The 27,821-nt window shown below is 38.9% G+C and overlaps 1 protein-coding gene across 2 annotated transcripts; it reads left to right on the top strand.

The window, feature by feature from the left end:
* Window positions 1-74: 74 nt before the first annotated feature.
* UBE2J1 (ubiquitin conjugating enzyme E2 J1) lies at window positions 75-27,439 on the top strand. 2 transcript variants are annotated; one of them, XM_084203112.1, is made up of 8 exons: window positions 92-251; window positions 9,366-9,439; window positions 11,137-11,268; window positions 11,829-11,913; window positions 13,296-13,401; window positions 15,321-15,450; window positions 19,165-19,296; window positions 26,218-27,439. In XM_084203112.1, the coding sequence occupies exons 1-8, from the start codon at window positions 221-223 to the stop codon at window positions 26,488-26,490; spliced, it is 963 nt and encodes a 320-aa protein (XP_084059238.1). In that variant the 5' UTR covers window positions 92-220; the 3' UTR covers window positions 26,491-27,439. The 2 variants fall into 2 exon arrangements, with proteins under 2 accessions (XP_084059239.1, XP_084059238.1); XM_084203113.1 differs by lacking the exon at window positions 19,165-19,296 and having other exon boundaries at window positions 75-251.
* Window positions 27,440-27,821: the final 382 nt, after the last annotated feature.

Raw genomic sequence — 27,821 nt, 5'->3', positions numbered from 1 at the left:
CCGCCGTTCCGGGGCCGTTCCGGGGCCGTTGCGGGGCCGGGCCCGGGGCGGTGCCGGCGCGGCAGGTGCCTCCCCCCGCGGTCACGGCGGAGCTGTCGCCGCCGCCGCCACGTCAGGGGAGTGTCCCGAGGCGAGGCGGGCTTGGCCGGGGCCGGCCTTCCTCCTCTGCCTCCTGCCGCCGCCGGAGCCGCCGCGGAGGGAGCGAGCGGTGCCCACTGCCATGGAGGCCCGGTACAACCTCAAGAGCCCGGGTAGGCGGCGGCCGCGCCTTTACGAGCTGCCCGGGCCGCTGCGGGCGGGCGAGCCCGCCTCGGGGCTGCCGCTGGTGGCGGAGGGCTCGGGGGCCGGGGCCGCGGCGGGGAGGAGGGCCGGGGGCCGCGGCGGTGGCTGTGGGTTCCCTGCGCCGGGGCGGTGGCGGCGTTCAGACGGAGGCCGGCCGGGTTCGGTTCGCCTTCCTAGTGCGATGGCGTTGATACCTTCCTCCGAGCTGTAATTCGGTTCTAAACACCCTGACCGCCAGGTCCGTGTACGTGTCTGTGTGCCCACGCGTTTTGGTGGTTCGTGGAAACGTACCTTTGAACGTTTAGTCAAGTGGCCGTGCCCTGTTCCCCCGGGCATCGCCTGCTCTCTGAATAGGTGCTTGTGAGGGGACGGCTTGCCAAGGGTAACTTGGCCTGTGTGGCGTCAGTTTGTTTTGCAGAAGTGTTTAGGCTCTATTTACTTGGGTGTCTGTGTTTGCTCCCATGTTTGGTTTGGCATGTTTGCATGTTGAAATTCATGCCTATAATTCCTGGGCTTTCTTTTGAATCCTTGATGTGAGAGAGATGCCTCAAGAGACGTGGAGAAAACAGCGCTAGAAGGGAAGGTTTGGATTCCTGGGAAGCAAGCAGTGTACAGGCCGTGTCTCCCCTCATGGCTGTGTTGGAGCAGCGGCCTCTGGCCGGCTGTGCCAGGGCTTCACCTCCTGCGAGCTGCTTGCACAGCCGGAGGCCTGACTGGCACTGCCGAAGCAAAACCTCTTCCGCAGCTTGTAAGGGCTGGGGGGTTTGTGTGTGGATTGCTGTCCCCTGCTTTCCTCTCACCGGCTGTTGAGAAATAGGCATGATCAGCTTCATGTTACTGTGATGAATAGTGGCCTTATTTTTTAATCATACCGTCCTGTTACCAGCATGAGAGGTGGGGAGAAACTGATGTGATGATGACTTGTACCTTACAAATGTCAGTGACACGCTTGTTTACAAACATACCTCATGCGGATGATGTATCTATTGTAAATTATGTCCCTTAGCCTCACACCCAAGTTGCATAACTGAAAGATAAGAAGGATCACTAAGCAAATTATGAACTTGTCATTTAAAATGTCATGAAGGAGTACTTTTTTATAGGGAGATCTGCAGGTTGTGTGGCATATGTGAATTTACAAGGCCACGCAAACATGCTCCCTGTTTGTGGTTCGCCACGTCATGGGAAACAGTGGTGGTGTGCTGTATGACAAGCACCTGGGATCTGGGTGGAGAGGACAAATATTTGTGGTTTAATTTAGAAATCCTCTTCCCCTTTATTGCTACTTGTCCCCCCCTATAGTCAAGAAAAAATTACCTTTACTGGAATTATTTTCAGCACCTGTTGGTGCTGAAAACCAGGTGGAACCAGCTGTTCCATAGAAAAATGAACTTTATGTGGCAAAGATAAATAATTCATACAATAGCTTAATATTATTTCTCCAAATTAAGCATGTTTGCTTACATATTAATTTATTAAACTACTTCTTTCCAAATAGATAGTGGAAGTTTGTAAATTATATAAATAACTTTTAAGCTTTCTATAATGATTTAAAACGTTGAGTTCAGTAGTCAATATATATGAAGTTCACTGAACAGATGGGCAAAAAGGTGTTGAATAAATATAAGCAAATATTTTAAATAAATCTTGTTTCTTTAACAGTTGTCCATTAAAATGAATTGATGGTAATTATGTATAGCCACTGCTTTTAGTCTGGCACTTTACTTGCTAACCAGCTAGATGAGCATATGCAATTACTTAATATTTCTGTGTATGTTTTACAAATTCCTGTCTTGTTCCAGTTGCCTGTGCACTTTAGTGGTGGTATCTTACTCTTGCCATTCGACTGAAGGCTTACGATGGAACTGTAGAATATTCTAATATTAAAGTCGTTTGAATTAATGTAAAGGCACTAAAATACATAAAAAGATGTTCACCATATTTTCTATTTCAAGGGGTTCTGTCATCTGTGGACTGAAGGGATTACTTTGGTAACTGAGCCCTCTAGGGCTTTAGAACAAGTAGCTGACCTTGTGCCTCTTGTTGTTGCTTTGCCTTTAACAGAGGAAGAACCAAGCTGCTAACCTTTAGGTCAGCTTTAGGGATTTGGGACAGGCTATCTTGAGACAGAGTGGAAAAAGTAATCATTTTGTACCTGTACAAGAGGCTTCTACTGTTGAAACCTGCTTTTAGACTTGAGCAAACTGCAAACGGTGACTTCGTCTGCTCAGTAGATTTTTAAAAGGCAAATCCTACTAACTCTTTTAGTATAAATTGCTTTAATGTAATGTTGTACATGAAAATGCATTTTAAATAGGAAAATATTGTTAAAAGAAACAGGTGCCTTTATTGTTCTTTGTTTTAAGCCAAATTCTGCTATAGAGTTGTGAAGGAGCTGAAGTCCATCTGTGGTTAATACCTGGATTCCTCTTCAGTGAATGTACTAGACCAGATTGATCAGTGGGGATCAGTTAGGTTCTCCATTGCCATACTTTGTGTGCTTTCAAGCAAATCACAAAAGAGCAATATTACTACACATCTTTGTCCTACTCATAATTGCTCCTAGGCCATGTGTTCATCTTCTTCCTTATCCCTGTTTCTACAGCAAATTAGTTCATCCCAACATATCTGAAAGATGGTAACTCTCCACAACACAAAGCAAGTTGTTCCCCTGCACACCATGTCTCTTGATGAGAGGCAGTGCAGCTCTGGCCTGTCTCAGTTTGCCATAGTGTACAGACCGTGGCCAGCGTGTCTGGGATGGCCAAGCAGCTCCTGTCACTTACCCTCTGTGAGAGCAGGGTGCCATGGGGACATTCACCTGATGCTGTCTTCTCACACTGCCTGTGAACTTGACTTTCTTTTTTATTTCTTCCCAAAAAGACTGTTAATTTTGGAAGGGATGAAATTTCACACTCCACACTTCAGGTTTCTTTGTATTGCTTCGATAAGGCAAAGCCTTGTAAGCTGTTGCTTCATATTTTCGTGTGTATTTTTGGCAGTTATAAAAGGGCAAGCTATTTTCTGTTAGGATTCCAAAATGGATTAGTCAATGTATATCAGCCTGCTACCACATGGCTGATAAACCTCTCCTATCAATATTAAAGCTCAGCTGGCTAAAGTACAGACTTTATCCTCTTCATGCCTCAGGAACATCCCTATTTTCTGAAATTTATAAGACAGCTACTTGGAATAATCTCTTTACTTTTTTTCCCCCAATAGCTGTGACCCTTAGCCTGCTGTAAGATCAGACACCAAATCTTGTCATCATCGCTCTTGTAGTGACAATGTCTCGCTTTTGTGGAGGCTGTGACCAGGCGTCTGAGTGGGTATTAGCGCAGACACTTGAAGAATTATGGACACCTACTTGCAGTGCCTCACACAGAGCCCACAAACAACCATGCTTTTTAGTTTTTTGGGGCAGGGTTTGTTTGCTTTCAGCAGACCACCTCATCGAGAATTTGATTAGTGAGGGCCCTGGAGGCCTAGGGAGAGCATGTAGAGGGAGGAATGGCAGGCCCTCCTGCGTTTGTTGCCCAGGGGCACTGCTTTGGGAGCCTGAAGGCACAGGGAAAGTAACAGTGCTGAGATTGTGATCCTCTTAGCTGTCATCTTCAATATGATTGCTGTTTTTCCTACAAACTGTACTTCTTTCTCCACTGCATATTTTGTACAACTAAGTGATCCGTGCCAACAAGCATGCGTCAGTTCTTTGTTAACTAAACAGAGCTAATAGGAAATAGCCAGTAGCTGTTGTGCTGCTTAGTACCTTCTATCTATGAAATAAGGATAGATTGTTTAAAAATAAAACGTTGAACAGCTGTTAAAAATTTATTCATTGTTTCATCTTAGTGTGTTCAACAAGTACCTTGGATTTTGTAAGTTTTACCTCCCTTTGTGTTGACGGAACAGTTGTTTTCAATTGCAACTACAAGAAGAGTACTGTACTTCCTGCTGCCCTGAGGGAAATGGGGACTAAAGGTTGGCTGTTTCTGAGGGTGAGAGGAAAGCAAGACAAGACTTATTAAAAGTTTTTGTGTTTTCTTAATAGTTGTTAATATTTTATATGAGTACAGGAGGCTTGTTGATCATGTGAAAGAATGTACATGAGGGTGTGAAGATGTAAAGCAGCTATTCAGGAGGGTTATGGGTCTTGAGAAGGGATGTATCTGAGACCCTGAGGATGGGAAACAGCTGGCCTGTTTCTTGGCAAATGGTGTTTACATTTGTTTTGTAGCAGAAATCAAAGGAACTGCCAGGGGAATGTCCTGGTGTTGGCTGGGATGGAGTTAATTTTTTCCTAGTAGCTGGTTCAGTGCTGTGTTTTGGATTTATTCCTATTATCTTTATTTCACAAATGATCACACATCATTCACAGGTTCTAAGCTGTCCAGGAGAATCTCATCCACAAGGTGACACACAGGTCCTAGTGACACTGTGCGGGGTTCTGTGAACCTGTTGGAGTGTTATATGTTTAGATTTAATAAACTATTCTCTAGAGAGTACAGCAAAAAAATACCATTGAAATAATACCATTTTCCATATCAAAGAGTTACTGTGACTCTTTGTTTTAAATATGTTTACTTATATGTGTCAGTGGCCACATCACTTATAATGGGGTTTTTTTTTTACTTAAAATGTCAAAGCTTGTCAAGTGCTGTCATTTTATGAGAAATCCTAGGTACTTTACACATAAACTTAATCCTCATGGGGTTTTTTGATGATGTGCAGTGGAACTACTGACAGAATGATTCACTGTTATTTTTCCCCTTGCAAGAAATTTAAACATTACCTTTAGTAAATGAGATTTTCTTTTAAATGCCAATGCAGTTTGGGTTCCCAGGTGCGTTGGGCTGCTGTGGGGACTGGTGATTCAGCAGGTGACGGTCTGCACTGTGACCTCTGAAGTCACTTGATGGTTACACCAGCTATGGGTCAGGCACTCTTGGCTCAATGGTCAGGTATAGAGTGGAGGGGGGAAGAAAACAAAGCCAGCTGGATTTAAGAAGACCCTCCCAAAATGTCATCGATGACACATCCATGTAATTGCAAGGACGTGAGGCTTGTCTCAAACTGTTTATGTGATTTCATTTTTAAAATTTTTTTTCTGTTATTGTTGTGTAATATTTTTCCTAATTGTAGGTAGTAGCCTCATTAATAGAAAAACACATAACAAAGATGACTTGTGTTTTACTAAGCACTTAAGTGGATTGAGTAGTTATAAAAGTTTCTCTGAGATGAAGGGTTTTATGGGATTTTTACTTCCAATGGAAAACCTGTATTCAATAAATAAATTGCATCCTTACTTGTGCTGTTTTGGTTAGCAGAACCATACGGGAAAAGTTACTACTTCTTCTGTATTTCTTCTGAGTAGACCTATAAATCTTGCTTAAAGTGAAAAAAAAAAAAATAATAGCAGCCATGAATAAAAAGATAGGAAACATTTGCCAAAGCAGTAAAAGCTGTCAGGTTGTCAGGTTGTTATATTCTTCTTTTCCCAGCTTAGATAAGTCAACTTGAAAGATGGAGAGATCTCTAGCTTTATGCCAGCTATTCTGGATTCCATTATTTATCTGTTCATTATGTACTTTCTTTTTCAAACAGTGGAACTGAAATTTCAAACTGAAGTTTGAGAATTCATTTCAGAATGAAAAGGTTGCTGTACATTTGAGGAAGATACTGTCATGCACAACCACTTTTTTTTTTTTAAGAAAAGACGTAATGATTTACTAAGAAAACACCACCGATGTTCAAATCCTGTCATCCCTTTAAGCAGTTACACTGACGTTTACAAAGACTGATCACTTGAATTTTCTGTGTCCAGAAGGTTTCCCCAGCCACTAGGTGCAGACTTGCCTGGTTGGGCACACAGCAGAAGTACTTGAATACCTGCAGATATATTCAAAAGAAGCAGTTGTGTGAACTGAAGTTTCTGGGTACCTTGAAGTAAAGGGATGGTGAAAGTGGAATCTGACTGGACATGGGTTTTGGCAGAAATAAAACTATGATTCACATATGCATTTATTGTACAAATTTTGCTCATTAATTGTTATTCCGCTGCCACTCAATCCCAAAGCAAGCTGGTGGCTTTAAACTTGAGTCTTAGACTTTTAATGTCCATATTTTGCTTTTCAGAAAATTTTGTTCAGTGTAACACGAGAGGCAGATTGTCAGGCGGAGCCTCTGACCTGTAGTATTCTGTCTTTCCTCCATAGAGCGGCAGAGAGTTCCCACACCTCTTGCTTGGTGAGAACTCTCCTGTAATCTCTAGTCCAGAAGCTTAATTTCCTCAGGATTAAATTTTGATGAACTTTAAGTGTTACTGGAGGTATCTGTGAAAGTGTGGTTATTTTTCACGCTGATGGTTATGTCACATTAAAAAATAACTTAATTATTTTGTCTCTAAAACCTGTCTTAGACAAATTCAATGTCTTGACTTTTTTTTTTTTTGACTGAATTAGAAATACTCTTTGACTTTATTGACAGTCTGTGATTCTTTATTTCAAATGGGTCCAAACCGTTCTGATTTTTCAGAATTGCCATTGCCAAATGTTTACTCAGTGACTCAGTATGACTTAAGTGGGTTGAAATACCATGACTTATTGCAGGCAGACTTTGTGAATTATGCTTGTTTCTTCCACCACAGTTTTTGGTAGCCAAAGGAAGAACTGTTTCATGAATACTGCAGCAGTGCTTAAAGAAGAAACAAATTTTGTGCTTTCTTCACTGGATCACACATTATCAGGATGAACCTTTACCTCCCTGGGCTTTTCTTTGCAGCCTCTCAGTTGGTATTTTTCAGCAATGTGAGAGGAGAAACACAAAATGGTTTGGGTTGGCAGGGATCTTTAAAGGTCATCTAGTTCAGCCTCCCTGCCTCAGGCAGGGACACCTTCTGCTAGGTCAAAACTCAAAGCTCTGTCCAGCTTGATCTTCAAGGCTTCCAGGGATGAGGTTTCCCCAGCTTCTCTTGCCAGCTTGTTCCAGTGTCTCATTGCCCTCGCTGTAGAGAATCCCTTCCATATGTCCAATCTAAACCTACTCTCTTTGAGTTCAAAACCATTCCCTCTTGTCACTACAGGCTGTCATAAGAAGTTACTTCATTCTTATCAGCATCTTCTAGGTATTGAAAGGTCACAGTAAAGTCTCCCCTGAGCCTTTTCTTCATGCTGAACACCCCCAGCTCTCAGCCTTTCTGCATACACATGTGCTGCTTAGAATCATGGAATAATAGGAAGGCTTTGGTTGGACAGCACCTTAAGGATCACCTACTTCCAACCCCTGTGCCATGAGCAGGGACACCTTTCACTAGACCAAGCTCCTCAGAGCTCCATGCAACTGGGCCTGGAACACTTCCAGGTATGGGGCATCCACAACTTCACTGGATAAGTTGTTCTAGGACCTTACCATCTTCACAGGAAATACATTCTTCCTAAAATATAATCTAAATCTACTGTCTTTCAGTTTGAAGCCATTCCCTGTCTTGTTGCTACATGCTCTTATAAAAATCCCTCTCCCATCTTTCTTGTAGGCTCTCTTCAGGTATTGGAAGGCTGAAGTTAGTTCACCTGATAGATTTTTAAGATGTTCTGGGTTGCTTAATATTGAAAACTTCTTATAAGCAAATTATCTCTGTGATATTCAAGAGCTAAATTAGATTTTGCTGTGTTTCATGCCCCAAGAGTGGAATAGTATTATCCTCTAATAGCTTTCCCTTCGTGAATATGGGCGACTCCACATGATGCTTTTATGAGGGGGTGTGTTTCTTTTCTGTCCTGGTCTCTCAGTTGGGAAATAACATTTGTCTGCCTTGCCCATGACTGCTCTGTCTTTATTAGGTTTGGTTACATACATTCTCAGTTTTCTCATGGTCATCTTTTTGCTTCATGGGGTGTTCCCTCCTGAATTAGCTCATCCTGGTGCGTGCCACTCTTCATCTAAAGGCGAGTATCCAGCCTTGTTGGCTGTGGGGCAGTGCTGGGTCCAAAGCCTTTTCTGGTCCAGACTGGTTTTCTTATATTCCTCTCTAATGAACTGGTAAACCTTAATGAAGATTAAAGAGACAAACTGTTACTTAGCAGAGCCTGAATGCTGCTTGCTGTGCCATGACCTGGTGGGATCTGTAGGGTGTTTAATTGACACCTCCCTTTGGCATTAGCATAACTGAGGTAACTGGCAGCAGCAGATTTCCGTGTAATTGGTTTTCTGTTTGGGTTGTAAGAAGTGAAATTCTCAAACTTTGAGCCATTGTTTATATCTCTCCAAAAGCATGAAGGAGGAAAATAACTTTTCACAGTAGATTGGAAGGAAGATTCCTCTGTGGGGAGGTCCAAGTTTTTTATTAATGTATGGTGCACATGAGGGCATCTGAAGTATAAGTGATGTAACAGAGCTTGCAAAAGAGGGCACAAGAAAGAGATGCAGAAAGTACAGATGGTGCTGGTATTTCTGAAGTGGAAGGTTGGAGAAGGTTACTAATGAGTATCCTGAAATTGTGATAGAGTACGTGGGTGTTCACATTCAGTGGCAGGTTCCAACTGCAGAGGTCCTGGATAAATTTTTCAGGCTGGGCATATGTGTTTTCAAATCTTAAGTAAAACTTCATCTCCTCTTCCTGGTGATGTGTTGATTTCTCTCACATCTGTGACCTCCCTTTGATTATCTAAAAGAGTACTCATGTAATTGTCATGAGAGGTGTCAGCATAAAGCTTTTCAGCAGTGGTTAAACATGCACATGATGTCCTGTATTGTAAATCTTGTAAATCTTGAAACTCTGTTAATGATACATATGTTTTTCCTCCCGTTTGATGCAATTACTAATATACAACTACCTTAGTCCCAGTGTTCAGTGTTGAGAAACTCTGTAATCATGCATGTATTTTTCGTAATTTTATGCTTGTTTATTCATCATACGTAGTTATATAGTGTCTTGAAATATGAACTCCAGTGAAGAAGCTGGAATCTGCTGGAGAAGAATAGGTAGCTGGAGAGAGTTCTTCAAGAAATATTTTATGTATTTTTCTATACAATACATATTAAGTTATTTTCTTCGTTTTCATGTCTTATGCTTTCCTTTTTTTCAGCTGTCAAGCGTTTGATGAAAGAGGCTGCAGAACTGAAGGATCCTACAGATCATTATCATGCACAGCCTTTGGAGGTTCGTTTCTCTATATGTTTGCAAGAGCTTGTAATTAGGCAGTTTTATTAGTATATACTCTTAATTATTATATACTTCTCTAAAATGCATATGTATTTAAAATGTACATATTTAAATGATTGCAAACCGATTTTTTTCCCCTATGATGGAAATCAGCAGCAGAATTCAACTTCAATGGTCTTGTAGTTCAGGGTATTGATGAAAGTATTTAATAACAGTTTTACATGGTACCTGAGTTGTTTTATAGCATGGGTGTGTTTATTCCCCCATCACCTTCCCAAGACTGTTGAAATACTTAATATGTAAATCAAGCTTTTTGTACCTAAACCTGACATCTGGCTCAGTTGCCGAGTTGTTCACTGAAACACTTAAGGTGATCTCTGAGGATTGCTGTTTCGAATTTAAGAAAACCTGTGAAAAACACAAATGTGTGCAATTCTGGATGCATTGTAAGAGAGAGGGATTTTGATTAAGGGGTAGCTTCTTGTCTAAACACCCAGTTAAGTTTTTGGGCTGAGAGGACAATGAAGTTCTGGTGGTTAGAAGCTTAAACAGAAATCCCTTCTGACTTCACTGGGTTAATTTAAAAAAAACAGTGTTCTGTGGTATTCAGTTGGGAGGTTTGATTTTTAGCTGTTTGCAGAAATGGGTAGCACACTTGATGTGCTCACATAATACTGCATGTTCCTAGGTGGTATCAAATATTCCTTATTGTCTACTGGTTTTTATCTGTAGCTTGCTTCTCCATCCTGTGGTAAAATGAGAGGTTTAATTCTTGCTATTATTTGTAACCTACATGAAGATCTTATTTCTTGATTAGAGCAGTGTCTCACTGGGAAGAGAACAGTGGCAGATTGAAGGAAATGCTGGAAATCTTGACAGTTATCTCCTAGACTTGAAAAACTGCAACTATGTGGGCTGTCCCAATGCTTTAATACCAGTGTTTTGCATTAGCTGAGGGATCTCATTCACTGTCAGCAAGCCTCATTTAGGCTCCTGTCCTAGCAGTAGGAGTTGTTCTGCTTGTAAATATTTAGGAAGTTGTTGGCAGCACAAATTCTGATATGCAAATCCCAGCTCAAAACCCCGAAGAAATAATGTTTAAAGAGAAATTATTTATATGTCCAATGATGACAAAACTCTAGATTTCAAGGTATACCTTTCAAAGTTGTGCAATAAGGCGCAGTACCTGTTTCAAAAGTGTTAGTGGAGGAGGGAGAATGGGAGTTCTCTGGGGTGTGAGTCAAATCCCTTTGTTGACCAGGGCACAGAAGGAACTTTTGGAAGGCTTTCATAACTGTTCTTTCTTGGTGTAGGTCTCCCCTTGGTTCTCCAGAAATTATAGTTTACTGAGGCAAAGATCATGGATCTTACTCTTAATTGAGTCAGTTTTCCATGTGTTGGGTAGTAAAAGTCTTGTCATAATTTATACAGCTAGCATAAAGAATTTGGATAATGGATTGGAGGGTTTTGGTGAATTATTGCACAAGAAAATTACCAGAAGCCTACAATGCTTTATCCTTAGTGCTGCATTCTCTTAACTCTCTACTTGATTTTGGCTTCTTAAAATTTTTGCCTGTGTACTGTTTCTTCAGCCTGTCCTTGTTTAAGAAAATTACATCAAGTTGTCTATTTCTGTGATGAACACTTTTTTCCCCCCCCCTCCCCCCCTTCTTCTATCGATGGGGGTATTTTAGGATAATCTTTTTGAATGGCACTTCACTGTTAGAGGCCCTCCAGATTCAGATTTTGATGGAGGGATTTATCATGGGCGAATAGTGCTACCACCTGAATATCCCATGAAACCACCCAGCATTATTTTGCTGACGGTAAGTAAGCATGCTTACTAATTTTTCCTTTTTTTTGTTACCAGTTTTATCATAGGTAGAGAGAGATTCTTGGCATTTAACATAATGTTATTTTTCTAAGAAAGGTGGCACATATAGTATAATTGAAGATCCAAAGCCTTCCAAGATTGTTTTGGTAATCTCTTAATTGCATGAAGCTTTATGCCTAATAAATGGAAGTTCTTTCCTCCGGGAGCAATCACATTGCTGATGTGATTGTCTGGCCTTCTGTTCTCCCCATGGGCTCTCTTGGTTTCTGCTGAATACATTGCTCAGATGTAGGAAGGCAGACCTGTAGTTTGAAGCAAAGGCCTTCCTTTGTGCACAGTTTTGTAGAAGATTTTCTTCATGCATTAATAGACTCAGATGACAGAGTTCTGTTTTCAGCAAGCTGAATGCCAATTTTATGGTGCTGGCAGTAGTATAATTGTCATGTATTGTTTGTGTATGGAATTCTTTTGATCATGATTTTTACAACTTTTACAAAAACTCAGGAGTTAACTTCTGGCATGCTTTTTTGTATCCTCCTTCTTCCTTTGAAGGCAAATGGCAGGTTTGAAGTGGGGAAGAAAATTTGTTTAAGCATCTCAGGGCATCATCCTGAAACATGGCAGCCTTCATGGAGTAGTAAGTAACAATTCCTTGATAAATGTTAGCCCCATCAAAAAACTTGTTCTTTAAACTAAAAAAATCTCATGAAGAATGTTTATAGTGTAAGAGGAGACAGATTTTGAGGGTGTAAAATTATGGAAGAATTTGTCAAATGTAAGGCCATAAAAGAGTGAAATTCAATGATTTGGAAATCTTACTGAGTAAATGCCAGGGCTGAGAAGCTGAGGGGTGATACTAAGCTCTTCTTTACTTGGATACGTAAGCATTAAGAATTCTCAGACTACTTAGAATATTCTTTGTGTGTTTTGTTTAAAATTTTTCTTACAAAAATAAATCCTGTTGCTTTACTCTGTTTTTGCATGATCACTAAGCCAGCTTGAATAATAATAGAAGTGAATTTTCAATTCTAATGATGTGGTTCTGAGCACTCAAGAGGAAGATAATGTGGTCTGACTTCAGAATAACTGAATCTTCTCTTAGCTCTATTTTAAAAAATACTGTTATTACAGCTGGCACAGTTTATCCAAGGCAATATGCTTATGTTTAAGTAATTTTGGTTTTGCTGAGTACAATATGTCAATTATTTCTATATCAGTTTCACTTTTAAAATATGTTAGTAAGATATTAGGAGTTTTCTAGCAGACCACTCTTCAACTTTTGTTAAGTCTCTAATGTTTTTTTAAAGAGTAGAAACTACTGTGTTTCTAAGTAGTTGTGTATATGCTGTCTCTTTTCTGTGGTACTTATTTTGATGTGCCATTTATTTACCGAATCAATTGGCAAAGTGTCTTGAATTCTTAAATTTCATTACTTCTGTAAAACAAAGTCAAAGTGGAGATGTTGTCAAAAGAGAAGCATCAGATGACAATTCTGTTACAAGAAGTTATGAATATTTTAAGTGAGCTCCTTCCCCTATTCTGCAATACTTTGCAAAAAAGAAAAACTCAGAGCACATGTACACTAAATTGCAGAATTCATGTCTAATAGAAAACAAACACAAAAAAAAAATAATTCCCTGTGAACCTTCTTACCTTTTTCCTCTCCACCTGCTCCCCTTCTCCCCTCGACCGCCTTTTTTTATGTTAGTTCTGCTTTACCTTTTTTTCATAATTTTTAAAGTCTGGAACACTCACTTTAATGCAACATTTTAGTGACAATTGATTCTTTTCTTCTCTTTTGGCTGTTGGCCTTTTCTTTGTTTACAACCTGATATTAAAACAGAATTGAGAAAGCCTTGCAGTGTACCAAAAAAAAACCCCAAACCAGCTGCTTGTAGGAAATTCAGACTTGGCAGAATGAAGTTTTGCAGTCAGAAATGCAACTTTGCCAAGTGTGGAATGAGATGACATAACTGTTGTTTCTGCCACCTTGTTTATATCTCTGTTTTCCTATTTTAGTAAGAACAGCTTTACTAGCCATCATTGGATTTATGCCAACCAAAGGTGAAGGAGCAATAGGATCTCTAGATTACACACCAGAAGAAAGAAGAGCTCTTGCAAAGAAGTAAGTGTTAAGTTTGTTATTGTAGGTACATTTACATTCACTCACTTTTAGGGTAGTGCATTGAGTAGAAAATAAGCTATTTCAGTCTATTATCTTCAGTCTTTATCTTATCTGTTCCAAATAAAACAAGTTTGATGCCTTGTATGTGTAGTCACTTTTTTCTCAGAATATCGTGCAAACTTGGAACTTGCAGTGAAACAAAATATTTTGGGAGCACTCTGTCCATTCCAGTATTGTGTGGTCATGTTTGAGGTTTGTCTGAAATTCAGACTTGGAGATGTGATTAACATTGTGATACAGTATTAACTGCAGCATGGAGAGAAAGTGGGTATGATGGAATTGATAGTAAGGGGGGGAGAAAACAACCAAAATAATGATGTATAATTGTCTTTTAGTAATAATGAAATTAGTTCAAAATTCTGAAGCAACTTCTTCTAAATGATCTTTAGGAAGTTTACTTAAGATTAGGTTTGTGACTGTGATGAAATTATTGGCTTAGTGGACAAAAGGAAGACCGTGGATGTTGTCTGTAGGGACTTCAGCAAGGCTTTTGGTGTCCTTTCCCTTATCCTCAGTAATGAAGTACAGCCTAGGTAGCTGGGGACAGTGAGGTAGGTTAAGAACTGGCTGAGCTGTCTGGCTCAAAGGATTGTGATAAGCAGCACAAAATCCAGCTGCAGGCTGGTCACTATTGGTGTATTCCTGGTGTGAGTACTGGGGCCAGTGCTATTCAGTGTCATTAATGACCTGGATAATGGGAAAGGATGCACCTTCAGCAAGTTTGCTGGTGATACAAAGCTGGGAGGAGTGGCTGATACACCAGAAAGTTGTACTGCCATCCAGAGGAGTGGCTGATACACCAGAAAGTTGTACTGCCATCCAGAGGAGCCTCAGCTGGCTGGAGGAATGTCAGAGAAAAGTCCTGCCCCTGGAGAGGAATAACACCAGCTGATTAGCTGACTAGAAGGGAACTTGGAAGGGAAGATTCTGGTGGTCACTGTGCTGATCATGAGGCAGCAGGGTGCCCTTGCAGCAAAGAAGGCTGATGGTGTCCTGGGTTGCACGAGGAGGAGCATTGCCAGCAGGTCAAGGGAAGTGATCCTACTTCAGTACTCAGCATTGGTGAGACATCAGGAGTGCTGGGTTCAGGTGGGGCTGTGGCCAGGTCAGAGTACAAGAAAGATAAGGATGTCCTGGAGTAAATTCAGTGCAGTGCCACAGAGGTGGTTGAGGGGCTGGAACGTGTTTCATCCATGGAGATGGTAAAAGAGCTGGGAGTGTTCTGCCTGGAGAGGAGAAGGTTCAGGGGGTCATATCCAGGTGTACAATTATCTGAAAGGAAGTTGTAAAAAGGTAGAGCCAGGCTCTTTTCAGTAGCAGTTAGTAACAGGAGTGAGTCAGTGGGATAGGTTGGTCTTGATACTGTGCTGTCAAGTCTCTGTGGTTCCTCGCTGGCCTGGAGAGCCACTTTTAGTGTGCCCTATAGAGAGATGATGTGGGAAGGTTATGTTCTCCAAGAAACTGAAATTCCTGGATTGGAGGTGCAAGCTCCTGGGTCCAGTATAACATTTGTAATAATAGTTAAATCTTTATAATTTATAGTTTTTATTTGCTGCAGATATAAGTATTTTAGTAGTAAGAAATTATTATAAGAAATTATTAATAAAGTATAAATAATAGTGATATTTAAGTGAGTTGTTAATACTTTCCTAAATGACATGAGAGAATTTGTGTTAGTAATATAGTTCACTCTCAACATATTTTTTCAAGATAGTGTGATTTGAAGCAGAGGGAAGTACTTCTAAGATACTGGCCTTGCTACCACTTGTCTTTCTGTGGATTGTTCTGCAAATAGTTTATAAACAAGCACACAGGAACACTGAGAACATGCTATTCTGAGCTATGTCATTTGTGGGCAGGTCACAAGACTTCTGTTGTGAAATGTGTGGCACATCTATGAAGACAGCCCTCTTACCACTGACGTCTGGAAGTGTGTCAAGCCAGGCAGACAAGGAGGCTAAAGAACTTGCCAGACAAATTAGCTTCAAGGTAAAGTCATTGTTTAAACTCTTATATCTCTTGTATAGAATTAGAAAAGAAAATACTGAGGAAAAACTTGTAAATCACAGAAACATTCATCATTTCAGAAAACCTTCATGAATTGCTCTGTGGAAGCCTGCTTCTTTCAGTATAGTCTGAAAGAGAAAATAAGAATGGATCTCTTGAAATTTGTTGATTAATAAGTTGTGCATCTCAAGCGTTGATTGATTAGTTTTTATTTTAGTGGTGACCACTGTGGTAAAAACTGCCTATGTTGCTTTTACTTCCACATTTTCTGACACTAATAGCTTGATTAAATTCTCCAGAATTAGTTTTATCATAAAAGTGTGACAAAAGTTTGGGAAAAGCTAACCTAAATTTTTTACCTTTGTGATTTTTTTTTTTCCTTTTGGCTTATGGAAGGAATAAAACATATTACTACTGAAAAATGGTTGCAAATTCTTTTGAACTACTCTGCTACTATCTGAAGATACTGAAAGTTGAACTCTGGTATGGAAGTTCCTGTGACCGAAAAATGTGTTCTCTAGCTTGTGTTTCAGTGAAAGCAAGGTTTGTTTAGACAAATACATTCCTTAGAGAATTGCATGTCTTGCATGCACAGTGTTGTTTTTCACTGGGTTTTGCACTAAACTCTTAAATCAGCCACTAAGGAAGACTACTGTGCATGAGGGCAGGGAGCTACGATTACATTATGACAATGTGGCATTAGTGCAGAACACATCTTCACTAAGGTCAGGGCTGCCAGTATGTCCCCTTTTATCACCCATTTTCTTCTAATAGTGTCCTAAAGGCTACTTTTCACTTTTTTTGTGTGTGCCAGGAAAGTAGAGATTATTTTCTGAGCATTCCTGACAGTTTTGCAGGACGTGCACATTCCTGTGCCATAACACTTGCCATAAAAACATCTCCAAATATTTTACAAGGATGAGAAAAACAGAGACAGAGTTTTTAAGCTGAGCTACTTGGAGAAACAATGGATTGCCTTTTCCTGGCTTTAATACAATATGTAAGGGTTTACAGTTGTAGGATTGATTTTTACTTAAGATCTGCTAATCTTCAAAGAAATTCTACAAATAGCAGAGTTTGGTTTTGTTTGGCTTTTTCTTTTGTGAGAAAGGACTCATAATTGACATTTCATATCTTTTTCAGTTTTAAAATTAAAGGCTTAGAGATATCAGTCTTTAATAAATACAGGTGCTTTCCATGTATCTATATGCTTGACACCATCTCCTAAGAACAAGCACTTCTCAGGAGAAAAATGGAACAAAAGCCTTATGTTTCTACAGCTGTTCACCATCCATTGTGGTTTTTGTTTGTTTGGTTTTTTTTAATAAGGTAAATGATTTCTGTCCTCTGGTTGCACCTTTCCTCTCAAATCAAATTTTAGGGGTTGGGGTTTTTTAAGCTTCCTGCTTCTCTGCTTTGCTTGACTTTCTTATCTGTTTGTTGTTAGGTGGAGGTGTTCAATTGATGTGTTTGTAATAAACTAATAGTATGAATTACTAGCAGAAAATAAAGAAGTTTTTAATAATTTGGATACATGTCAATTTATGGGATAAGATTTAACATCAGACTGCTGATTGAGTGTATAATTTGAGAGAGTCTCTCTACTAGCAAGCATACTAGCAACCTCTGCATTAGCTTCATCCTTAAATAAGAGGTTTCCTAACTATGTGTAGATGATCCCAGGGTGATTGTGTTTCTTACCAGCTTTAAAGAAGATGGTAACTTTTTAAAAAGTAGTATTGAGATAGGAATACGAAATTCAGGAGGGGGAAGAGACCCCAACACATCTTCTCATTACAGTTTTCCCGATTCTGTGAGCATCCGCCTTTGTTCCTGTCTGTTTTAATAGTAAATTATATTTTGTATCAGTTTTATATTGACTTCTAAATAGTTTTCTGCATTTTAGGTGTTATATAGCAGAAATTCCATTTTGTTTAAAAAAAGGAAAAAGAAATTACTAATAGCAGATGTGTCACTGTAAAACAGTATGGTTTACCTTCATGTTGCCATCACAAGGCATATTTTGCAGTAAAATTAATTCTCTGCTCACCCTCATATGTTTAAATATGTTGGTCATGTTTTGAATGTTAGTCTGACTTCAGTCTAGATACTAGACTTAGTACTTTCATAAACTGAAGTCAATCAAATGGACATTTGGTACTGCTTTATAGAGATTAACAGTAAAGATTAAGCAAGCTCATCTTGAAAGAAGCAAGAGTATGAAAATCAGTACTCTGGTTCTGGGGAACTTAAGATTGGGTATAGGAAAGAAAGATTCACCCTGAGGGTTGTTAGATGCTGGAGCAGACTACCCAGAGAGACTCTGGAACCCCCAGCTTTGGAGATGCTCAAAACTTGTCTGGACATGACTCTAGAGAGAGTTGGGCTACGGACATCTAGAGTTCCATTCCAGTCTAAATGTTTCATAATTCTGTGTTGCTTTGTTGATGATCCATATTTGAATCATAACTTTTCCTGTCTAATATTACAGTTCGTAATAGTCAAGTGCAAAGAGAAAGCTGTCTTCTTAGCAGATTCTAAATTTTTTAATGTTAGATCCATCTCCAGCTTGTTTTGGTGCTGTATTTTTTTGATTCTCTTAAGGTAATACATATAAAGAAAGAGAGAACTTAATTTCCTCACACTAAATAGTATCATGAAAGACTATTACACTGTGATCTTACCAGTTTGTTATCATTGTAACTGGTTGTTTTCTAATACACTGTTTGTATTTCTTGCTACTACTATCACCACTACCTATGTCTGCATTTGAAGACAGTCACTAGATTTGAAGTTGTCATCTTTGTAATAAATTGGGATCTAGACACATGACTTGATAGGTGACTTGGTTACTGATAAAAATTGATCTCGTCAAGACTTCCTTTTTTTTTTTTGATGTGTGAATTTTAGAAGTGTTCCAGTTCAGCACTATGATGTTATATCCTTTTAAATTCCCAAGAGATTATTGCTGGCATATATTCTGGGGTTTGTGTTCTTCTACATGTCCGTACTGATCTCTTGTCTCAGATTTCCTAAGCACGCAACCTAAATTCTGGGAAATAATGTGCAGTAGACATTTTGTAAATGTGTATGAAAGCAGTATTGAGAGACTTGAATTTTTTCTTTTACTCTGTGCTGAAATTTAAATAATGGACACTGGTATGCATATACTACCCAGTGTAGTGTCATCCAAATATGCCCACTCTGTCTGTAAGGCAACTTTGGTACTGAAACCAGTATAGCCAGATTATACTGGCACTTACAAGAGGCTCTTCAGTTCTGTGGGGGAACAGGCTGTGCTACTTCACTTGTATCAACAGTAAGCCAGCATTGTCTTAAGGACATGCAAAACAAAAGTTTTAAAAATTGTGTTATTCTGGCATAATGTTCCTGAATTTTCTAGAGAATTTTATTTTTTGCTCTCTACATCTGTGCATTTTTTGGAATGTTATATTTGTTATGTACAAACAAAATTGGTTTTTAAACTGCTGTTTGCACATTTGCAGTTTTATTTTTAAAGAAGGAAAATTTCTTAAACTTGTTGCTGTGTCATCAAAAAGCAACTGGCAAACCTGATTATTACATTTTTTGTAAGCCTCACATTCTCTACAATGAAATACACATTCGAAAATAAGCCAAATAGTTTTGGAGCAGTTTTGATCTTGTCTGTGAAGTGTACATGTGTGCTTCTTGTAGGCAGAGGTCAATTCATCCAGGAGATCTGATGCTGGTCCCTCCAACACATCAGGAGTGAACCACTCTGCTGCTTCACGTGAGCCCCAGCAGGATGGTGCAGCTAGAGCATTCCCAGATGCAGCAAGTGCAACGGTATGATCCATCTTTGGGCTTTATCGGGCATAGTCTGATTATTAAATTGGTCCTCTTAAGCTGTTTGGAGTCCTGATTAAAGTATGTTAAAGTAGTTCACATATTTATGCTGGAACTCCTGCATACTTTATATAAAATCTGTTAGCAAATAGTATGCTGAATCATTTTTAGAAATAGCAACCTTTGCTTTCACTTTCCTCTCTTAAGACATAATGCTCTTTTAGCAGTTCTTCTTCCCAGTGTTTCCTTTAATTACATTAAGTGTTCATTAAAACTTTATGGTGTCTGAAGCACTACAATTTACCATCTGCGTAATGTAGCACAGGTTTTCTCTACAGAATTCTTAGCTAGAGGCAAAAAATGTTTCAATGATAACCTGTAGCTTTTAAATATTCATCAATACTATCTTCTTGGGTTTTGTAACCTCTTAAGTAAGTCTAAAATGTTCTTACCATTTGAAATATGACACTAACATTTTAATCCTGCTAGGTGTAGGGCTTACATAAAGGTTTCAGAAGTGACTGAGGTCTGGTGGTGGGCCAAGGCAGCTGCTGTTACGACTGTTGCAAATGCAGTCTAAACTCACTGATAAATTGCAGGCAAATCCCAGCTAAGCTGCCTTTTTTAGAGAGGATGGGGCTGCAGATTGGTTAAAAAACCTACAGCATGTCCAGTAACATCTGTTGTGTGTTTGCAATGTTTTCAAGCTATGTAGAAATATAAACATGCTAATTGCAAACTTTCTTCCCCCCACAGTAAGGGGGAAAAAATTCTTCCGGATTCTTCAGGATTTAATAAACCATTTTATTATATTCTTCTTATTACACATCCTGGCTAATATAGTAGAAAGATATGACACACCAAGGTATTGCTGGCATTTTCTTGAGGAGAGAGACTTTCTAAAATTAATCACATTTTTAAGAAAACTAGTTTTATGAATAATTAATTATTAATTTAATTTTCAGAAGATCAGTCCTATGGGAAATGAGACCTTTAAACATATAAACATATAAATGTATGTAAAAATATTCATATATGTGATCAACTGTAAATGATAAGTGGGTTCATGTTTTAGGGAATCGAACTAAGATTCAGGATTGTTTTAGTTTGAACCAACACCTGTGTTTCTGAGCTGTCACATTTTGAGTGTTAGGAATTATCTGGAGCCATTCAGTAGTGGAAAATAGCCACACAGTGGAAGAAAGAAATGTGTAACAGGAAAGACTGTTTTAAGGAATTTGAGTTTGGTCTTTTTGTGTTCTTATTCATGTGAAAGGTAATAGAAATATTTTCAAAGTAGGGCACTCTGGGCATTGATCTGCTTAGAGGTGTGAAAGAGTATCCATGCAACCTCAGATCTCTTCTACTCAGCTGGGTTTCCTCGATGTGTAAAATCTGTTTATTGAGTCCTTGTTGTGTAAAGACCGAATTCTGCCTTATTAAGTTGTGTTCGATTTGGGCAACACCAAAACATATTATTCTCTCTTTGTGGATAAAATGTTGGCCATATATATGTTGGCCATATTATTCTCTCTTTGTGGATAAAATGTGTACTTAATTAAAAGCTGTTGTAGAAAATTTGCTGGGTTTACTTTCTTTGAGATTAAAAAGGAGAGAGATGGGGCCAATGCTGAATTCTTGTATTAACTTGTTGATATAGTGGATTAATGTGTCTCACTCTGAAGTCATGGGACCTTTTGTCTTTCTAGACAATACAGAAGTGAATACTAGAAGTAATCATGCAGAAAAAATGAAGTGTTACCTTTCTTCTGCTCCTAGAACAGTTGTAACCAGTCTTCATTAGAGACACAATGGTAAATAGGTGCTAAGGGAAGGGTCACATCTAGGTGAAGGTGAAGGAATCTGTAGTCTCTGTTTTACTATGTGTCTGCTTCATGGTCGAGTTTGTTCTTTCAGCAACAGTTCTCTGTTCCACGATTTTTTTACCTTTAAGTTGATTGAAAGGCCAGATTTTTGAAATGTGTTAATGGCAAGATATTTGTGATCACAGTAATGTCCTTCCTAGGACAGGGCTAACTTAATTCTTGTGTGAAGAGTGCTCTGAAATGGGTCTCTGTGATGGCATAACTTTGTGTCCGTTTCTTTGTTCCACACGGAGGCCTTACTCCTGAAGACAAAATCTTTCATTCCATCAGAAAAAGAGATATTTTTAATTAGCTCTCACTTCTGTCTTTCACCTAGGGAAAGGATTATAGCCTCACTGACTAAAGAAGGACCAAGTCTTACAGTATTTCCATTAAGTGTATGTTTTCCAGATTTCAAAACTCAGTTTGAAACTGTTCTTTATTTTTTGGTTTCATTGTGTTACTCAGTACTTCAGTCTTACAGATTCTTGCTCTTTGAAAACACTTACTGTGTAATTGCTGCATGGATGTGTTTGTCTGTGCTGTGGAGAAGGTGCACTCAGAGCTCTTGACTTTCAGGCTTTCCCTGCATGACCACATCTTCCAGGTCACTTCACTTCCTTCCCACCTTCTCTTGTCTTTTTGCCAGAGCAGCAGTGGTTGTCCCCATTCACCATCCTGTTAGTAATGACTGGAGTGTGCAACACTGGTGCAGATGTTGCACATTGGCTCTTAAGTTTTATGTGCCTGTGTTACTGGAGAGCATTCATCCAGCCTTTAAAGAGCTGATTTTTGAAGGAAGGAGAATGGGAGAGGGGGTTGATTCTCATGCCAGTGAGACCTGCTTCCCAAGAGAACCTGTCAGAACATTATAGAGGTTTGCCAGGTGCAAGGCAACGAGTACAACAGCATTGGAACGAGGAAAGGAGCAACGCTGCTCTGGAAATGCTGCCACAGTGACTCGTCTAAAAGGATACAGAGCTGCAGAAAACAGTCTTTAGCATTAATAAAACTAAAACAATAGGCTACCTAAGGCATTATGCAGCATTATGCAGTATTATGCAGTATTTCTGAGGAGTCTGAACTGACTGCAGAGTATACATCTGACTAGACTACTTCTGGCAGTACTTTATTTTATTTGTAGTAGCTGTTGATGTCTACTCAGGGCAAAGTAATGATACATGATTCTTGTTTGAGTATTCAGAGTGCAAGCAAGGTGTACTGCTGCTGAAAGCTGGCTTGATAAAATAATTGCTATAGTATTAAGGTGAAATCCTCTCACATCTGAGCAAAACAGTGTTTTTGAAGGAATATATTACAGATACTCAGGTGGGACTTGGGTCCAGTGGTCACCTAAATTTTGGTACCTAAACTCTGATCACAGTGGGACTCATTAGTGGAGGCTGGAGAGCAGTGCAGTTTACTCAGCAGCAGAGGCTGGTAGGCTGCATTTTTGTCTTCCCCCCTGGTTGCACAGACTAAGTCTGTGTGGATTATGGGTGTCTGAACTTCCACCAAATCTGTAGCAGTACATTTGGTGCATTGATATGGAGTGTCCCACCTTGAGGCTTATAGCTAATGAATAAAGTCGATGCTTTGTGAGCTTTATTAAGTAACAAGGTAAAAACTGTACTTAGGCTGTTTTCTGATAACTTGGGAATGCATTAAGCCTCAGTACACCTGTTATTAAGCAGTATCCTATAGTAGTGGCTTGCACTGATAGTAGCGACTGGATGAAGCATTATGAGGGTGATAAAATAAACTGTATGACTGAAGCCAGCTAATCTTGAGCTGATGCAGGAGGTTTCTGTCAGAAAATGAGGCTGTGTTCTGATGCGTGACATTTATAAAAGCCCTTACCTTTAATCATAAGTTCTGAATGATATATTGGTAAAAAGCGTTACCCCTTATCTCTGTTAAGTGATGTCTTAGTTCTGTAATACTGCAACAACCATTTTAAATGTCTTGACAATCGAGAGTACTTGGCCCAACTTTGATTCATTAAAAAGCAGACATTTTTCATATTAGCCATTAAGCCATGCTGTATCAAACTTCAATGTTTCTTCAGTTGGAAGTTGTACAAACAAACAAGTATTTCACCTATCCTGATGTCTGCATCTCTCCCCAGACCATTAGTATAAGTGAAAGAGGCTTCAGCAACCCAGAGGATTTATATGGTTCTGAGTTCTTGAGTTTGCTGTATTTTTAAAACATCCCTTCTAAAATGCTTAAATATCCTTCTAGTATTCTGATAAAAATTTTTAAAATAATGGCCTGGAGATATAAAGGATGCAATGAATTCTACCATTTTTCAGTAGACTGAACATGATATAAATTTCATTACTTGCATTTTTTTAGACGGTACAAGTTTTTGTTAGTTCTAATATAAGTATGTTTTACTGAAATAGCTTATTCATCAAATAATTGTTCAGATGTCCTTGGAGCAAAGTTTTCTATCAGTCCTAACAGTTTCAGAAGCTTTAGAAATAATGTGACGTGTAGTAATATAAATAGTATGTAATAATCTGATGTGTGTATTAAATGTCTGTAAAGATCAGATGCTAAAGGTGGCTATAATGTAACTATTATTGAATATTTCTATTTTTAGTCTCTTAAGCTGTCATCCACATTTCCAGTATGGTTTGGCAGAAACCATTATTTGGCAGAAACAATGGAAATTGTGTCATGTGAAGTGTTGTGTTAGTCTAAAAATCTTGTAATGTTTGCTTACGAAGAGTTTAAAGACTTGCCATTAAGTTGAAGACAAGATGATTGTGATTTCTTTTTTTAAAGTAGTGAAGCCCATCTGCCATTTTTGGGATTCTTACCAATTAATCTTCAAACAAATAAAAAATCTATCTGTCTGTTTATCTATCTATCCATCTATATCTATCTGTCTATCTATCTATCTATCTATCTATCTATCTATCTATCTATCTATCTATCTCTATTATGTAAGGTACTGTAGCACCTGGACCCAAATTGATCATGATCCTGGACCCGGATCATGATCACTCCTTTCTTGGCTTTCTTCTGCATGTCTGGTAATAGTTGGTCATTGATTATGTTGGGAATCCCAAGGTGGTGCATTATCTGAGCTTTGGGCGAAGCCTTTGGTCTGCTGCTGGCCCAGTCCATCTATAACTTCCTCAAAAAAATAGCTTAAAGACTTGAAATTGTCAGTGAGATTTCTCTTGAATCACAGATCTATTGATGTCAGTGTATGACAGTTTGTTCTATTCAGAACAGGGCCTTTCTGTTTTATTCTTAAATTTAAGTTTTGCAGTATTGAGAAGATGTGTGTGACAGCCAGTGCTAGTTACTTTTGTTAGTGAAGGATTAGGAATATTTCTAGACTTTTAAAATATATTTTAAAACTATTTGAAGAAGAAAAACATTGTTTACTGTGTTGGTAGTTCTTGTGTCCTGAATTCACTTCTCTCCATCTCACCTTCTGGATGATGGGAATGTAGATGAATCTGAGAACTTCATTTTTCAAAGACTTGGCTTCCCTAAGTCTTTATTTTCCTTGGCATGAAGAGCTTTTGAGTGAGAAGCGGAATTACTTTCTTCTGCAGTGTACTGGAAATCACGACAGGCTGCTTGCGGTGTTCTTGGCTGTCTCTGCTGATAAAATGTATCTTTTAAAAACATTTTTCTTTGAAGCTACCCAAGCTGTTTCGCTTATTTAGGCTAGACGCCTGTGTAAACAGGCAAGTTGTCAAATGTGGCGAGTAATTGCATCAGTACTTCCTTGCCAGTGATAAACAGTGGGAAATACTAATGAGGGGAGGTAGGAACGGAAGGCCTCTTCCCTTGGTGAGACAAATCACTGACTAGGTGGAAATTTTCAATTCTTTGTCCACAACAGAAGAGTCACAAGACCAAGTGCTATTCAGTGTTTTTTGGATTGTCAAACCTGATATGCAGTTGAGGGCAGTCCCCATTAAGTCATGTGGAAAGGTTATCTTTTATGGGTATAGTGGATGGCTGAAGCAGTGCTTAAGGTTTTGGATATTGTGTCCATTAAAAGGCTTTGTAAAAAAATCTAAAAATGTCCAGAATTCTTGTTTTACCTGCTGTTATGATAATCTTTTAGAAGGAAAGGGGGAAAAAGCTAACTCTGGAAAATAGCTACAAATTGGTTTAAGTAGGAATACTAAAAAACCTTATTTTCTGAGGACTGAAAATGAGACTTAAAAATTTTTAGCACCTGCAGTTTTATCTCAGAGCTTCTTTTTTTTATAAACTCTTTTAAACTGAACCTTGTCAAAATGCTTATTTCTGATGACTGTGCTGGATTACTATTTTTAATATTAAATGTTGGAAGTTTGAGCTTTTTAGTATTGCAAGCAGAATTAGTCTGGTGGGAGATCAGATGTCGTATTTCCTAGTTCATAAGATTGAAACTTGTTTTCTTCAGCATAAAATTCTCATGAGCAGAACATCATTAGCTCAAGTGTGTTTAGTACTTGTAATGTCAGACCGAGTTTGTCCAGTAGAGGGCAGTAGGTGCTGTGCTCCGAAACTCCTGCTGGGATCAGGTTGTTTGTGGTTAGGAATTTTTGTTTTGTTTTTTCAGTGGTGGTGGTGGTGATGAGAACAGACTTCTGGACCCTGCTGTCCACAGGAAGCACTGCAACATTGCTTAATTACAGTTCTTGGACTTCTCTCCATCCTTCTTTCGGCTTCCCCATCTTGTTTCCCCTTCAGTATGGGTGACGTCACAAATCCTCAGAGATATAACTATCCAGAGGATTTCTTGAGCAGCAAAGAGTTAAAACAAATCCTAGCCAAAGATATTTGAAATCTCTAACACAAATACAGTTTGACAGACTTCCTTCAGCCTTCTCTTATCTATAGAACTGCTGATTTTCAGCTTGAATTATACTTCTACTCAGGATAGTGCATGGACAAAACCAGCTATAACAATCCTGTAATTATTAGTGACATGTATTAACAGTTATCTGAAGAGCACATTTGAGCCCTTATGATTTTATCTCTTGCTAATCTTACGTGCTGTATTGTCTGACAGCTCTCAACTTTTCTTTTTTAGCCCGAAGGTCAGAGTAGCAGTGCAGCTGCTGGCCAGGAGCATAGTCCAGCTGTGTCCAGCACCAGCACCTCGATGAGTCCTCGGCAGCGCCGTGCGCAGCAGCAGAGCCAGAGACGGGCCCCAGCTTTGGCCGACTTCAACCGGGCGCAGCAGCCCCGAGCCAACACCAACCACACGGGCTCCACCGTGCTCATCGTGCTGCTGACCTTTGCCCTGGCAGCTCTCATATTCCGTAGAATATGTTTGGCTAACGAGTACGTGTTTGAGTTATAAGGTTGTTTGTCCTAACAGCAGTGACTCGAACGCTTCACTGAACATTCTGTATTGGCTATGACATGAGAACTGTTTACAAAGGTTACTTTTTGTATTTACGCTTAAATCCTTATGAATGTTAATGTACCTACAGATACATTACTTGTAGGAAAAGCAAAGTTGGACCTGTAAGCTATGAGTTTTAATTGAGTGCCCACTAGATACTTGGAGAAACAGTGCCGTGGAATAGTAACATTAAGGCATGTGGGATGGGACTAAATTTGCATAATTTATGAAATAGTAAAAGACGATTTTTAAAAATGGATGATTCAATTTTTTATGGGGCATAAATGCTCATATAAGTACCCCATCTAAGTTACTATAAGATCTGACATTGAAGAAGGGATGATAAAATGAAACACTGCTATGTGTTTGTGTCTGGTGAACGCCTAATTTAGAGGGAATACAGTTTTGTAACCACTTTTATTTGCCATTAAACATTTCCAGAGGAGAAACATATACGAATTGGTTGTGATGCTGCTTTGTGTGTGGGGAAGGGGGAAGGGATTGTGGGAGGAAAGTAGGTGCCAGAAAACAGCTTGCATTATTTTGGGTTTTATTTTTCAGAAGAAGGATTGGGTAGTCTTTTGAAAGATTTGAATGTCCTCTTCTAGTACTTTCAACTGTATATCTTGTTTTTAAAATTTGAAGATTATTAAAACACATCTATTCTTGCAATAGTTATAAATATGTAATATAATTATTTACCCAGAGCTGTTGTCTTTTAATTATATCAGAAATATACATAATGTGTTGAACTGAATGTTTTGTATGTGGTTTTATTTACTAAAGAAAATTTAAGCATTATTATACTTAATTTCTGATATATATGAACATGCTTAACAGAAGTATTTATTACAATCCTGCTAGTAATAAAGTTTCATGCCAGTCTTTGGATATGTTTCAAGTATCACATAGCAGTTTGTTTCTTGTTTTAGGGTTTTTTTGGGGTTGGGTTTCCTTTGTTTTTTTTTTTTTTTTTCCCAGGCATTTTTCAATATGGTTTGGTTTTTTGGTTGTTGGGGTTTTTTTTGTTTTTTTTTTTTTCCTAAAATCAATATTTTGTACCCAGGGATCTACTTATAAGAAGTCCCTGGTAATATTCATGAATACTTTGAAGAGGCATATATAGGCAGTAGACCTACAGTTGTTAGGGTTTTGAGAAGTTTTGTCTTTGACTATTAAATGCTGAAGTAGAAGAAAGTGGGATAATTTTCCTCTTGTATTATTGTTCAAATTATTGCTCAGCATGTTTATTTCAAAGACAAGTAAGTTTAGCTGGCTTTTATTTT

The sequence above is a fragment of the Fringilla coelebs genome (assembly GCF_963513975.1).
Source record: "Fringilla coelebs genome assembly, chromosome: 3".
Lineage (NCBI taxonomy): Eukaryota > Metazoa > Chordata > Aves > Passeriformes > Fringillidae > Fringilla > Fringilla coelebs.
Note: the sequence above shows the minus strand (reverse complement) of the source record. Positions and strands in the feature narration are given on the sequence as shown.

Coding starts and splice junctions, on each gene's coding strand:
- UBE2J1 (XM_084203112.1), top strand. CDS start 221: ATGGAGGCCCGGTACAACCTCAAGAGCCCGG. Junction 252..9,365: donor GTACAACCTCAAGAGCCCGG/GTAGGCGGCGGC, acceptor CCTTTTTTTCAG/CTGTCAAGCGTTTGATGAAA. Junction 11,914..13,295: donor ATGGCAGCCTTCATGGAGTA/GTAAGTAACAAT, acceptor TTCCTATTTTAG/TAAGAACAGCTTTACTAGCC.